The 14,425-nt window shown below is 42.8% G+C and overlaps 1 protein-coding gene across 1 annotated transcript in view; it reads left to right on the top strand.

The window, feature by feature from the left end:
• The window catches only part of adgrv1 (adhesion G protein-coupled receptor V1), a 539,532-nt gene that overhangs the window by 64,257 nt on the left and 460,850 nt on the right, over positions 1-14,425 (top strand). The window contains exons 9-11 of the mRNA XM_059969328.1: positions 2,063-2,392; positions 5,599-5,775; positions 7,360-7,583. Coding sequence (XP_059825311.1) covers positions 2,063-2,392; positions 5,599-5,775; positions 7,360-7,583 — 731 coding nt within the window. The remainder of the gene's footprint in view (positions 1-2,062; positions 2,393-5,598; positions 5,776-7,359; positions 7,584-14,425) is intronic.

Below are 14,425 nucleotides of genomic sequence, written 5' to 3'. Positions count from 1 at the left end.
ACTCGCAGTGGTGATATCTATGGAGAAACAAACGTGGTTTCTGTTTTCAGCTGGGAGCTTGTGCTTCCGAGTCTTCCGGTTTCAGTATAATCTGACTTTATTACTTGTTATAACTTACAAGAATGTTTTAAGTCTTGATCTGTACTGCTACCACAAAAAAGCAAATTTCATGGCTTGTATATGAAATGTATATATGCAGTGTTGTATGATGGAGGCACTCATGCTCTTTCCATGACTGTGATTGTTCTTGGCAACATTTTCTGTAAAAGTGATTTTCCATTGCTTTCTTCTGGGCAGTGTTTATAAGACGGGTGACCCCAGCCATGATCAATACTCTTCAGAGATTGTCTGCCTGGTGTCAGTGGTCACATAACCGGACTTGTGATGCGCACCGGCTGCTCGTACGACCATCCACCACCTGCTCCCATGGCTTCATGTGACTCCCCTCCGATCGGGGGAGGGGGTAAGCAGGTGCTACACTTTGCTCAAGGGTGATCAGGCTAGCAGAGGGAAGGAGTGCCTTACACCTCCTTTGGTAGGGACATATCTCCACCCCACCACCCAGATATGTATATACCTGATGCATTTCCACAAGTGAGGTCACTTCATCAAGCATCTCCACTCCATCTGCCAGAAGTGGAACTTACTGGAGACCAAACATTTTAATTCCGATTCCTATTCCCATCCTCCCACGTTGGCCCATGGCCTCCTTTAGTGCCGTGATACACCTTAAATTCCATCTGAGTAGCTTATAACTCGATGGCATACATATTGTTTTATCCTTCTAAAACTTTCCCTTCCCTTCCTTTCTTCTACTATTCCCCACTCTAGTTTCCTACGTCTTCTCCTCACCTGCCTTCCATTGTTTGCTAACTGAAGTGGCGGGGGAGATTGAAATATTGAGGTGGATGCGGAAGCTTGGAGATCGTTTGGGTGCTTCAGTGCACTGCAGTCTTCGAGAGGATTCCGGGAGACAGAGACAGTGTGCGTAAACTTCATGGCGAGAAGGCTGCAGGATGGGGCACAAGTTGCTGTCAGACTCCATTTCGCTGAGGAAAGCTTCCATTGGTCACCAATTAAAGCGATGAAGAAGATTGAAGCACTGAGCGAGTGCAGAGGGAGCGCTGGCTGCCTGATCAATTGGCTACAGAAGAGGGAAAGGTGTCCTGCTGGGCCTGGAATGTTCTCCAGGTTTTTCTGCAATTTGGATGCGGACTCGGACTGTAGGCTTTTTCTCAGTCCTGTAGTTTTTTATATTTTGTGTTTTTCACCTGATCTTTCGTGTTTTTTCTGTGCAGGGAGGGGTATTTGGGGGTCAATGTGCCTCTTCTGCTTTGTTTTTTCTCATGCAGGAGGAGGGATTTGGTGGCTGATGTGCCTGTTCCATTTTGTTTGTTTTATTGTGTGGGGAGGGGGGGATTTTGGGGGACGATTGTGCTGTCTTTCTTTTAGTTTAAATATCTTTATTGCTTTGCGTGACAGGGTGGAGATGCATCTCAATCAAAGGAGGTGTAAGGTGCTCCTTCCCTCTGCTAGCCTGCAGGTCACCCTTGGGCAAGGTGTAGCACCTGCTTAGCCCCCTGATTGGGTCACATGACACCATGAGAGCAGGTGGTGGATGGTCACATGAGCAGCAGGTGCATATCACAAGTCCTAATTATGTGACCACTGAAGCCAGACAGTTAATCTTTGACAATGGCTGGGGTCACCTGTATTGTAAGGACACTGCCCAGAAGGAGGCAATGGCAAACCACTTCTGTAGAAAAATTTGCCAAGAACTATCATGGTCAAGATCACGATCGCCCATGTCATACGACATGGCACATAACGAATGAAACCTTTATTGCTGATTTCTGTCTTATTGCAGAAACTTGTGAACATTGTAAATTTAAAATATATGAAAACTGTATGTTCTGCAGTGCTTAAGAGATGGAAAGAGTACTTTGATGGATAGTTTTTATTTCAATAATGTTTTTTTAATAATGCATTAATATATTAGATTTTAAATATTTACGGTAGTCTGTGAATGAGAATGAAACATTTTTATTTTTCTCTTGCTTAGATTATATTTTATATTCAAGACAGTGATGATGTTTATGGCTTAATTAGCTTCTATTCTCTGGAGGAACAGAAGATTGAAAGTAGTCCTGCTGGGCGGTTTCTGTCGTTGAGTTTTGCCAGGCACAGTGGAACTGTTGGGGTTGTACAGCTGAACTACACTGTACTGTACCTCCCTGCTGGCGTTCTGGATCTTTCCAAAGCAAAGGACGACATTCTAAAAGTTTCCAGTCAAAATAGTGTCATCTTGATGGCGGGACAGTCGCGGGCGAGCCTCAAGCTGCCGATAAGAAATGATGCATTCCTTCAGAATGGAGCAAGCTTTCTTGTGCGGGTAAATCAGTACGCATTACAAATTTATAACCTCCCAATTCAGTGTTAGCCATCAAAATGTCAATATAACTTGTCATACATTTTGGATAAATTACTGAAAATTTAGAATAGCTTTTCAATCACAAAAATATTTTCTTCCACTTAAAATGTAATGAGATCAGTCATTTTAATTATAATTCCTCTGACTTTCATTGCTGAAAAATGATTTTTATCAGTGATACAATGTACAGTACTGTGCAAAAGTCTTAGGCACATATATATGTAGCTAGGGTACTAGGAGCTTTGCACAGAACAGTCATAATGTTATGCATTGCACTGTACTGTTGCCACAACAAAACCTCACAAATTTCATGACATACATGAGTGATGATAAACCTGATTCTGATCTGGGTCTCTGTTGTGGACTGGGAGTGGGAGGGGGACAGGGAGAGGGGAACCATGGTTGGGAAGAGGGGAAAGGAGAGGGAAGTAAACGGGAAGCACCAGAGAGACATTCTGTAATGATGAATAAACCAATTGTTTGGAATCAATTGACCCTGCCTGGCGTCTAAAGATTGGGTGTGTTTGCACCTGTGCCACCTCCCGCCCCTGGCAATCCTGTTCGGCCGGCCTCCTGTCCCACACCCCTGCAGTGGTGCGCCACCCTTGCCTTTCCCAACATCTTTTGCTGCAACCAGATTTACAAACTCCCTCTCCACTCCATGTTGTCAAAGACAGTACTGTGCAAAAGTCTTGGGCACCATAGCTGTATACAGGTGCCTGAGACTTTTCCACGGTACTGTTGAACATAGAAAAGTGCGGTACAGTACAGGCCTTTGGGCCCATGATGTCATGCCAATCCTTTTAACCTATCCTAAGAGCAATCTAACCATTCTCTGTCACCTACTCCTCCCTTTTTCTTTCATCTATGTGGCTAAATAAGCATCTCTTAGTTATTTACTTCGAGATACATTGCAGAACGGGCCCTTCTGGCCCTTCGAACCGCACCGCCCAGCAATCCCCAAGAACCCCGATTTAACCCTATCCTAATCATAGGACAATTTACAATGACCCGTTAACCCACCTGGTACATCTTTGGACTAATGCCCTTCCCTTGGACAACATCGGTGGCGTGGAGAGGGGAGACTTGCAGCTTGGGCAACTGCCGGTCTTCCATTTAAAAAAAAAACCTTGCCCAGAATTGCTCCCTGGAAACTTTCCGAGGTGCAAATCCATGGTCTATCGAGACTAACGGAGGCCTACACATACGTCTTTGGACCATGTTAGGAAGCTGGAAGACTTGGATAAAACCCACGAGGGGGCATACAGCGTTTCCTTGTGGAGGCTGCTGGTGTTGAACTCTGGGCCGTAATAGTGTAGTGCTAACCACTACGCCACTGTGGTGCCCATCCACATGGCTATCTAAGCATCCCTTAAACGTGTCTGAGTGAAAAATCCATCTCTGCTTATATTGTTGACATTCCCATTATATTAACTAGATCTGATTCTGGTGGTACAGAGCACCCTACCAGGAAGTAAGTTTCAGGTTTAAGTTTAATTATCGTTCATTGAAAATTGCCAAATGAAACAGCGTTCCTCCAGGACCAATGTGCAAAACACATTACCAATAGGACACAGTACACTGCAAGTACCACAAAGCACAAGTAGCACATACGGTTATAATTTCAGAAAAACATACAGTCCCAAAGAATACAAAATATAGTCCAAGTCCCCGAGTTGTCCTGGTTCAGCTTGTTCCACCGTGCCAACATCAGAGGGCAGTGCTGTGTGAGCACTAGAGGGGCCAGTGCCAACGCAGCATGGACTCCACAATACCCACAGAGACCTCTGCTCTCTCCCACACACCTCAGCGTCACCTCTCCTGGGGAACTGCAACAGGCAACCCCGCGGCTTGAGGACCTAGTCTGCTCACATCCTCAGCTCCCCCGCTGTTGGTCTCGCCAATGAACCAGTGAACTGGACTTGAAGTATCCTACATTACCAAAGTCCAACAGAGTCTGGTGATCACAGGAAAAATGTCCAAGAGGATCACTTGCACTGTGCACCACCTCGGCACTGTGACGGTACACAACAAGTCCAGCTCCATCGCTATTGAGAAACTCGCTGATGGGATAGTCCTGCTGTACTTGATCATCTTGGAAACCAGAAATGTCTTTAGATCATAAAAAAGATGTAAAGGATGACCAAGTGCATCTTTGGTTGGGCTCAGAGAGACAGCTGCTTTTATGCATGCCACTCTTATCTTAAATTCTAGAACTCGCCCACATCCCAGTCCATTAGTCTTAAAGTCACAGCTAATTCCCCTCTCTGACCCCCAAATCATTCTTTCGAACATTAAGAAAAACAACCAAGTCCGAGCTGCAGCCTTGATGGGGACTGTAGCTCAGTGCCATCTTGACCAGATGAGATGTGTGTTGGTGAGGTACAGAGGATGAAGACTGCTGGGGGAAGATCTCTCAAGGAAATTAAGTCTGTAATGCTCTGGGAAAACATGGTCTGATGTTCCATGATGGTCCAGTGGAAGGTATAATATGTCTCAGATCTGGAGGTACTTGGGGTGAAATATTTGAGGAGACCTGGAGGGGGAGCTTCTTCAGTCAGAGTGGTAAGAGTGTGGAACGAGCTGCCAGCAGAAATGATGGATGTAGGTTCGACTGCAACTTTTAAGAGAAGTTTTAGATAAGTTCATGGATGGGAAGGGTGGTCCAGGTGCAGGTCGATGGGAGTAGGCAGAGTAACAGTCCAGCACGGATTAGATGGACTGAAGGGCCAGCTTCTGTGCTATTGTTCTCCATGACTGTATGAGCTACATCTTTGATAGCAGTATGGAAATTATTTTGTACTAATAAAAGTATTGTTTATTTACTTTATTGAGGTACAGCCCAGAACAGGTCCTTCTGGCCCTTCAAGTTGTGCAGCCCAGCAATCCCCCAATTTAACTCTATCCTAAACATGGGACAATTTATAATGACCAATTAACCTACAAAATGGTATGTCTCTGGACTGTGAGAGGAAGCACCCGGAGAAAACCCACACACTCCATGGGGAGGACATACAAACTCCTTACAGAGAACATCAGAATTGAACTCCAAACTCCATTGCCCACAGCTGTCATAGCGTTGCACTAAGAGCTATGCTACTGTCACACTGGATACCAAAATATGATTCTACCTTGTAACTCTGACATGTTTCTGTTAATTCTTCCAGCTGGAGACGGTGGAGCTCATAAACATTCTTCCCCCCGTTCCATCAGTGAGCCCTCGGCTTGCTGATGTGCTGATGGTCTCACTAATAATCACTCCTGAGTTGGCAAATGGAGAAGTTGGATTTAGCAGCAATGAAACTCTCTTTGTCTATGAGCCAGAGAACTCATCTGATGGTCAGGTATGTAGAGCTATATGTGTTTTTTGTTTCCTGGTTTGGAATCTGTAAAAGAGATTGAGGCAGAATTGACAAATGGATTTTAAAGTGGGAAGCTTTGAGGTACACTTTGGCAAAATGAATCCAAAAGTCCAAATGGCTCTATTTATTATTGATACAGCATACAACCTGAAGTACTTGTCTTTACAGACATACACATAAAACAGAACCCCAAAAGAATGAATGACAGAAGCACTCTTGCTCCTCTTCCCCACCCATTTCAGCAAAAAGCATCAGAGCCCACCACCCACCAAGCAACAGCAAAGCCCCCAAAGAGAGACCATGATCTGCACTCAACAAAAACTATTGTTTACCCGGCAGTTTGACATGCCATGGGCTCGCGCTCTCGCTCTCTCTCTCACACACACACACACACACGAAACAGAGAGACATTACCCACTTCACAGAGAAAGGGGAGACTAACAGTCACTGTTACGATGTTACAGTCTGCTACGTCACTTTTTATTCCAAGATTCTCTGACAATAATTAGCAGCAAACTTTCCCCACCATCGATAGAAAAAGAGAGAGTGCAATTACTCGACCTCAGAGAACTCAGTACATACATCTACCACGGCAAAATCCTAATGTTCCTTCTCCCGCAATGCCATCATTGGCAACACTGGCCTAGAATTGGTTGTCTGCAGGGCCACAATTTAGAGACACCATCTCAACCACAAATTCTAGCCACCCCAACCACAAACTGTTTCAACTGTTTCCGTCTTTCAAATGGTACTGCAGCATTAAGGCCAGGAGCTTCTTTCACCAGGGCATCAGGTTATTCAATACACTTTTACCTGATTGCATATCTGACTGTACATACATGCATACAGAAAAATTATGTATACAATCTTAGTGTTTGGGCAATATTCTCATGCATTTCCCTTCCTTATTTCTTGCACTTAGTAACAGAGATGCAACATAAAGATTTTTATTCCATTATGTTGCAAGATGGATCTAAGAAATACAACTCTAAAAATTCTAAATCTTCCAACCCATGCTCGGAGAATGTCAGAAAGTGGTCAGCCAGCGAGCTCCAGGGAATGGAATTCATCCACTGTCAAAGAATGGGTGAAAAGCAGATTGAGTGCTGTTGCAGATCAGGACCAGCTAGAACCACAACCACCTTGTAAGGGGGTAAAAAAGAGACATTAAGGAGAGCAATTAATGATAGAACATGGAGGAGACCCTTTGGTCGACAATGATTTGCTGTCCTTTTAACCTACACTAACATACTCCAGCCCACTTGGGGAAAGGCAGTTCTGGATTGGATGTTGTGAAATGAATCCGATTTGATTAAGGAGCTTAAGGTAAAGGAACCTTTAGGGGAAAAGTGATCATCGTATGATACTTTGAGAAGGGAAAACTAAAGTCTGATGTATTACAGCGGAGTAAAGGGAATTACAGAGACATGAAAGAGGAGCTGGCCAAAGTTGATTGAAAGGTGACACTAGCAAGGGTAACAGGAGTTTCTGGGGGCAGTTCAGGAGATGCAGGATAGATCAACTGTGGCTGATTACATCTGATTATATTATATGACATGGTTTCAGATCTATATTGCTTTGCTACGTGATGGAACTGACAGCTCTGCAGAGGTTTTCTGGCATTTGGAGCCCACTGGCGTGAATCGTGACAGCATTGGGGTTGATGACCTCAGCCCATTCAATGGTTCTGTACTATTCTCATCAGGCCAAAGCAACGTGACAATCAACATCACAGTAAAATCTGATGATCTGCCTGAATTAAATGAGACTGTGATTATCTCTTTAGACAGGTACGCATATCTGTAATCTGATTATTGCTTCATACAGCGATTGGTTCAGAAAAGTTGATTGACTGACTTGTGCCCAAGAACATGAGTAATTTGAATATAACAATTTGAATACTTCTGTGTGCTTTAGTAACACATACAAAATGCTGGAGGAAATCAGCAGATCAGGCAGCATGTATGGAAATGAATAAACAGTCAACATTGCAGACCAAGACCCTTCATCAGGATTTCAGGTGGAATTCCTCAAGTCCTAAGTTCTTCAGGAATTCCTCCAGCATTTTGTATGTGTTGCTTTGGACTTCCAGCATCTGCAAACTTTCTTGTGTTTATGTTTTGTACTTCAGTCATAGGTTTATTTGTTGAGTTTTTGCTACCCAGTTGGTATTGCAATCCCTTTGAGCAGAGAAAGTTTAAGACTGATAGCCATTTAAAACAGAGATTAGCAGGAATTTCTTTAGCCAGAGGGTAGTGAATCCCTGGAATTCATTGCCATGGACGGCTGTGGAGACCAAGTTATTGAGTATATTTAAAGTGACAGTTTATAGGTTCTTGATTAGTTAGGGAATCTAAGGTTATGGGGAGAAGGCAGGAGAATGGGTTGATAATATATCAGCCATGATGGAAAGGCAGAGCAGACAATTAGTCTAGAGTGCCTAATTCTGCTTCTATATCTAATGGTCTTAAGTTGACTTTGTGTAGAAGACAGCACAGCATGTCTGTTTCTGATTATCTCACAGGGGAATTAGAAGCTATATCTACAGGCTGTTTTTGAAACAGACAGACAGACAGGATGTCTCCACAATTGGCAGTTAAAACTGCCCAATGCATCACCAAGACCAGTCTACCCCTAATGAAGGACATGTAAACCAAAGGTGCCAGAAAAGACTAGGATCCAACCCACCCTGCTCGTGGACTGTTTGTCCCACTCCCATCAGGGAGGAGGCTACGTAGCATCCACACCAGGACTACCAGGCTCAACAACAGTTACTTTCTCCAAGCAGTAAGGCTGATTAACACCTCCATCCATTAACCTACATGACCTCCACCACTATTGCATACACATCACCCTGCATCACTTTACATACACATAAGCGGTCTGTGTATGTGGCATTTACTTATACATTGTGTTTTATAGGATTGCTTTTGTATTTATCGTTTATTTTTGTTTTTTAAAATTTTGTTCTTTATGGTTATTATGTTTCTTTTAATGCTGCATCAGATCCGGACTAACAATCATTTTGTTCTCCTGTACTGAAGAAAGACAACAGACATTCTTGAATCTTGAATCTCTACTCAGTATTCCTTCCAGCTAGGTACATTCACATAATATATTTATTTTATTTAGAGATACAGTGCAGAACAGGCCCTTCTGGCCCAACAAGCCACACTGCCCAGGAACCCCAATTGAAACCCAGCCTGATCACAGAACAATTTATAATGACCAATAAATCAACTAAGCAGTAAGTTTGGACGGTGGGAGGAAATGGGATCACCCAGTGGAAACCCATGTGCTCACGGGAAGATCGTACAAACCTTCTTCCAGAGAATGCCAGAATTGAACTCTGAATTCAAATGCCTGAGAGGTAACAGCGTTGTGCTAACAGCTATGCTACCGTGGAGGCCTCTGCCATATTTGGTAACCGAGAAAGTTACAAAAGGGCCATGCATGATCTCCAGAAAGCCTTCTCACAGGCGAAGTGACTGTTCTGGAATAAACTAGAATCAATGAACTATGTTCAACAGCTGTGGCAGGGCTTGAATGCTATTACCTCTTGCCAAATGAAATTAAGCACCATAGGTAACAGCATGGCTTTGCTTTTAGATGAACTTGATTCCTTCTATCCTCACTTTGACTGTCAAAACATGGAGGAACCGTCACGAATTCCCATAGCCCCCGATTTCAGATTTTGAGGCCAATATGAGAGCTCCTTTCAGGAGGGTGAACCGTTGGAAAGCATTGAGCCCAGATAGGGTACCTGGCTGACTACTAAAGACCTGTGGTGATTAATTGGCTAGTGTGTTCACTGAAACCTTTAACTTCTCACTTTGGGAGTCTGAGCCACCCATCTGCTTCAAGCAGGCTTCAGTTATGCCGGTACCTAAGAAGAAAGTGATAACCTGCCTCAGTGACTATCTTCTAGTAGGACTTACCACCACAGTGGTGAACCCCTCCAGCAAACTAATCACTAAAGCTTCAAGACCTTGCCTTCAATATCTCCTTGTGCAGTTGGATCCTCGATTTCCTCACTTGCAGATCCCAGTCAGTTTTGATTGGTGGCAACATCTCCGCATAATCTCCATCAGCACAGGAGCACCACAAGGCTGTGTGCTTAGTCTCCTACCGTACTCGCTTTTGTTACGTATTCAGGCAACGATAAATATATGAGTTCGGCAAGGGTTTTTTTTATAATAAACAACACGTTTATTAAACACAGAAAACAAACCCCCCAAAAGTAAACAAACACTAACGTAACCGGAAATCAACTGCGGTGTGGCAGCTCAAGCAGTTCTTAAAGCGATATTGCAAAAACAGTTCTTTAAAGTGGTATTGCCAAAAGTTCGATATGCTCACAGTCCATTTAAAAAGGAGAGACTTTATAAGACGATTTAAATTCTCTTTCACGTCGCATGGCTTCGATCCCCGGCGTCGAACTTCCCACGAAGAATTTACGAAACGAAACGGCTTAAAAGCACTGACCTTTCCTTCCTCACTATCCTCAATCCTTTCTGGTAAACCCAGGGATTAACACGAGAATAGTCAACGAAATCCTTCCGTATAAGGATCAAACAAAGGTCGAAACCCGTTTCACTGTAGAAAGCGATTCTCCTCGATCTTTAACTCCCGAACTTCGATCTTCACTCTCCACTGATTTCTCGAACTAGCAGAATCATAAAGAACTTGCTGGCAATGACCTTTTAAACTTTAGGCATTAGATAAAAACTTCATCCTTCAACTAAACTGCGTCATCACATTAAATCACGCAGTGGCATGAAGTCAACTTGGCAAATCCAGCCACGAACTGCCTCTCCTCACAGGGTGGGGTCTTCCTTTTATAACCTGAAAAAAAACCTGTCACATGATCTCTACTGGCAGGAAAATGACATCACTCCACCATCACAAGACCATTACCTCAAGTCCAGTATAGCTTCAACCCCAGTCACGTGACAAGGGTACCACTGTCATGTGTCACGAGTACATAACACTTTACATTTATAACTGTATGGCCAAGCACAGCTCTAATGTCATATTTAAGTTTGCTGATGACACCAGAGTCATAGCCTAAATCAAAGGTGGTGGAGAGTTAACTTATTGGAGGGAGATTGAAAATCTGGCTGAGTGGTGCCACAATAACTACCTCTCTCCATATCAGCAAGACTGATTAGTGACTTCAGGATGAGAAAAACCGGAGGTCTATGAGCCAGCAGTTATTGGGGGGAACAGAGGTGTAGAGGGTCAGAAACTTTAAATTCCTCAGCATTAACATTTCTGAGGACCTGTTCTGGTCCAGCAAGTAAATGCCATTATGAAGGTAGCACAACAGTCTTCTACTTCCCAAGAAGTTTGTGAAGATTAGGCGTGTCATCTAACACTTTGACAAACTTCTACAGATATGTGCTGGAGAGCATATTGATTGGCTGCATCACTGCCTGGTATGGAAACACCAATGCTTTTGAATGGAAAATCAGACAAAAGGTAGTGGATACCTCCTAGTCTATCATGGGTAAAGCCCTCCTCACTATTGAGCACGTCTAAATGGACTGTTGTCACATGAAAACAGCATCCAGCATCAGGGACCCCCAGCACCCAGGTCATGCTCTCTTCTCATTGCTACCATCAGGATGAAGGTGCAGGAGCTTCAGGATTCACACCACCAGGTTCAGGAACATTTATTACCTCTCAACTATCAGGCTGTTGAATCAGATGGGATAACTTCACTCAATTTCACTTGCTCTCTCACTGAACTGTTTCACAAACTATGGACTCTAAATCTCATGTTCTTGTTATTTATTGCTTATTATTATTTTTTTTTCTCAGCTCAGCTTGGTAAAACCTGAGGTACGGGCATAGCCAAGGATGCCCATTTGTCAGTTGCTATGAATTTTCAGTCTATTCTAGTGGTGTTTGGTGTTGTGGCTGTCTCAAGATTTTCATAGATATTGCTGTGTACCCTAATTGTTTAATGCTATTGTGTAGAACCCTTTGGATGATACCAGTTGTAGATATTACTACTGGAACAATGTATACCCTGTTCATGTTCTAAAGTCTTTCAATTTCCTTTCTAATTCAGCATATTTCCAGAGTTTTTCACTTTTGATTTCTGTATGTTGTGTGTATTTGAAATGGTTGTATCTGCTATGTAAGTTGTTCTCGCTCGTTTATCCAGTGTTATTATATCAGATCAGTTATTATGGATTGTTCCATCTGTAATAACAAATCAGTTGTAATATTCACAGTGTTCTGACTCTAAAATTGGATCAGGATTGCAATTACAGTAAGGTATGATTTCATTTGAGTTTATATTTTAAAACAAGATTTTGGTGAATGGTGTTTGCCACTTGATTGTGTCTGAGTAAGTAATCAGATTGAGTTAAACTGATATAGGATCCTGTAATGTATTGGATTGTTTCTGGTTTTTCTTCATTTACCATCTTGAATTTGTTGGTCTTTTATAATGTATTTTTGACAATTATTTGTATTAATCACCTGGCCCTATATAGCCACAAGGAATCATTTTGCTTCTAGGAAAATGTCTCCAAAACTCTGAACCTGGCGTTCGATGCTCCCTTTTTGACATCTACTCTGCTCAGACCATGGTAATGTCTTCCATGGAGGGTCATGCTCTTCTGTTGGTTAACTTTTTCTTCAATAGTGATAATTTCTTCATTTTTCTGGGTTGACCTTTCACTTAAGTTTAGGAGTGAGTACTTATCTGAATTGCGTATGCTTGATGATAAATTTATTTTGACCTTTGAACCCAAGTGCCATGAAAATTACAGCTTTGATGAAACATCAAAAACACGTGATGTTTTTGTACCCAAACCTATATGACGTGGGTAGGACGAGTGATGAGGTTGTGTATAGGGGGTTCAGGGAGTTAGGAGCTAAGGTCAAGGACAGGACCACCATGGTTGTGATCTCAGGATTGCCACCCATACCACGTGCTAGTGAGGCTGGAACTAGGAAGATTATACAATTTAATGTATGGCTCAGGATTTCATGTAGAAGACAGGGCATAAGATTATTGGATCTTCCAGGGAAGTTGGGACCTGTACAGAAAGCATGGTAAACACCTGAAATGAAGAGGGAACTAATATCCTAGTGTGAAGGTTTGTTAATACCGCACAGCGGGGTTTAAATTAGAAGTGCAGGGGGATGGGAAGTTCGGAATCTAAAGATTAAGCATAGTGCGACTAGTGTCCAAAGCTGCCTATATTTCAATGCAAGAAGTATTATAGGATATGTGGATGTGTAATGAGGAGGGGTTGTTGATATGGCAAAATTGCATACAACAAGATGAGTTGCAATGTAAAAGGTGTACAGATTGGAAAAGGGTGAATACAGGACTGAAGGTGTTATGTTTGAATGTGCACAGTATACAGAGTAAGATAGATGAACGTGCAGTACATTTGCAGATTGGCGGGATTGATGTTGTAGAAGTCACTGAATCATGGCTGAAAGAGGATTATAGCTGGGATTTTAATGTCCAAGGATACACATTGTTTCAAAAGGACAGGCAGAGGGGTCAGCATTGCTCTGTTAATTAAAAAATGAAATCAAATCATTAGAAAGTGGTGACATAAGAGCGGAATGTTAAATCATTGTGGATAGAATGAAGGAACTGCAAGGGTAAAAAGACCATGAAGGGAGTTGTATACAGACCCTCAAACAGTAGTAAGGATGTGGACTACAAATTACAACAGGAGATAGAAAATGCATGCCAAAAGGACAATGTTACAATAGTCATGGGGGACTTCAATATGCAGGTAGATTGGGAAAATCAGGTTGGTGATGGATTACAGGAATGCCTGTGAGATGGCTTTTTAGAGCAGCTCGTGGTTGAGCCCACTAGAGGATCAGCGAGTCTGGACTGGGAGTTGTGCAATGAACCAGAATTGATGAGACAACTAGCATGGATAAAGCAGTGGCTGATTGGCAGGGGGCAAAGAGTGGGAATAAAGGGAGCCTTTTCTGGTTGGCTGCCAGTGACTAATGCTGTTCCACAGCAGTCTGTGTTGTGACCGATTCTCTTCATTTTATATGCCAATGCTTTTGGATGATGGAATTGATGGCTTTGTTGTAAAGTTGACAGAAGATATGAAGGTGGGTGGAGGGGCAGGTAGTACTGAGGAAGTAGTGAAGCTCCAGAAGGACTTGGACAGATTAGGAGAAAGGGCAAAGAAATGGTAGATGAAATACAGTGTTGGGAAGTGTAAGGTCATGCACATTGGTAGATGAAATGTAAGGGTTGACTATTTTCAAAATGGAGAGAAAATACAAAAAACTGAGGGAAGAGGACTTGGGAGTCCTTGAGCAGGATTCCCTGAAGGTTAGTTTGGAGTCTGTGGTGAGGAAGGCAAATACAATGTTAGGATTCATTTCAAGAGGACTACAATATAAAAGTGAAGATGTAATTTGAGACTTTATCAGGCACTGGTGAGGCCTGACTTAGAGTATTGGGAACAGTTTTGGGCACCTTATCTTAGAAAGGATGTGGTGAAATTGGAGAGGGTTCAAAGGAGTTCCACGAAAATGAATCCAGGTTTCAATAGCTTGTCCTATGAAGAGTTTTTGATGGCTTTGGGCGTGTATACACTAGAGTTCAGAGGAATAAGGGGTGATCTCA

Source organism: Hypanus sabinus, chromosome 5, assembly GCF_030144855.1.
Source record: "Hypanus sabinus isolate sHypSab1 chromosome 5, sHypSab1.hap1, whole genome shotgun sequence".
In the NCBI taxonomy this organism is placed as follows: Eukaryota; Metazoa; Chordata; class Chondrichthyes; order Myliobatiformes; family Dasyatidae; genus Hypanus; species Hypanus sabinus.
The sequence above is the reverse complement of the archived record's forward strand: the minus strand, read 5'-3'. Positions and strand labels throughout refer to the sequence as shown.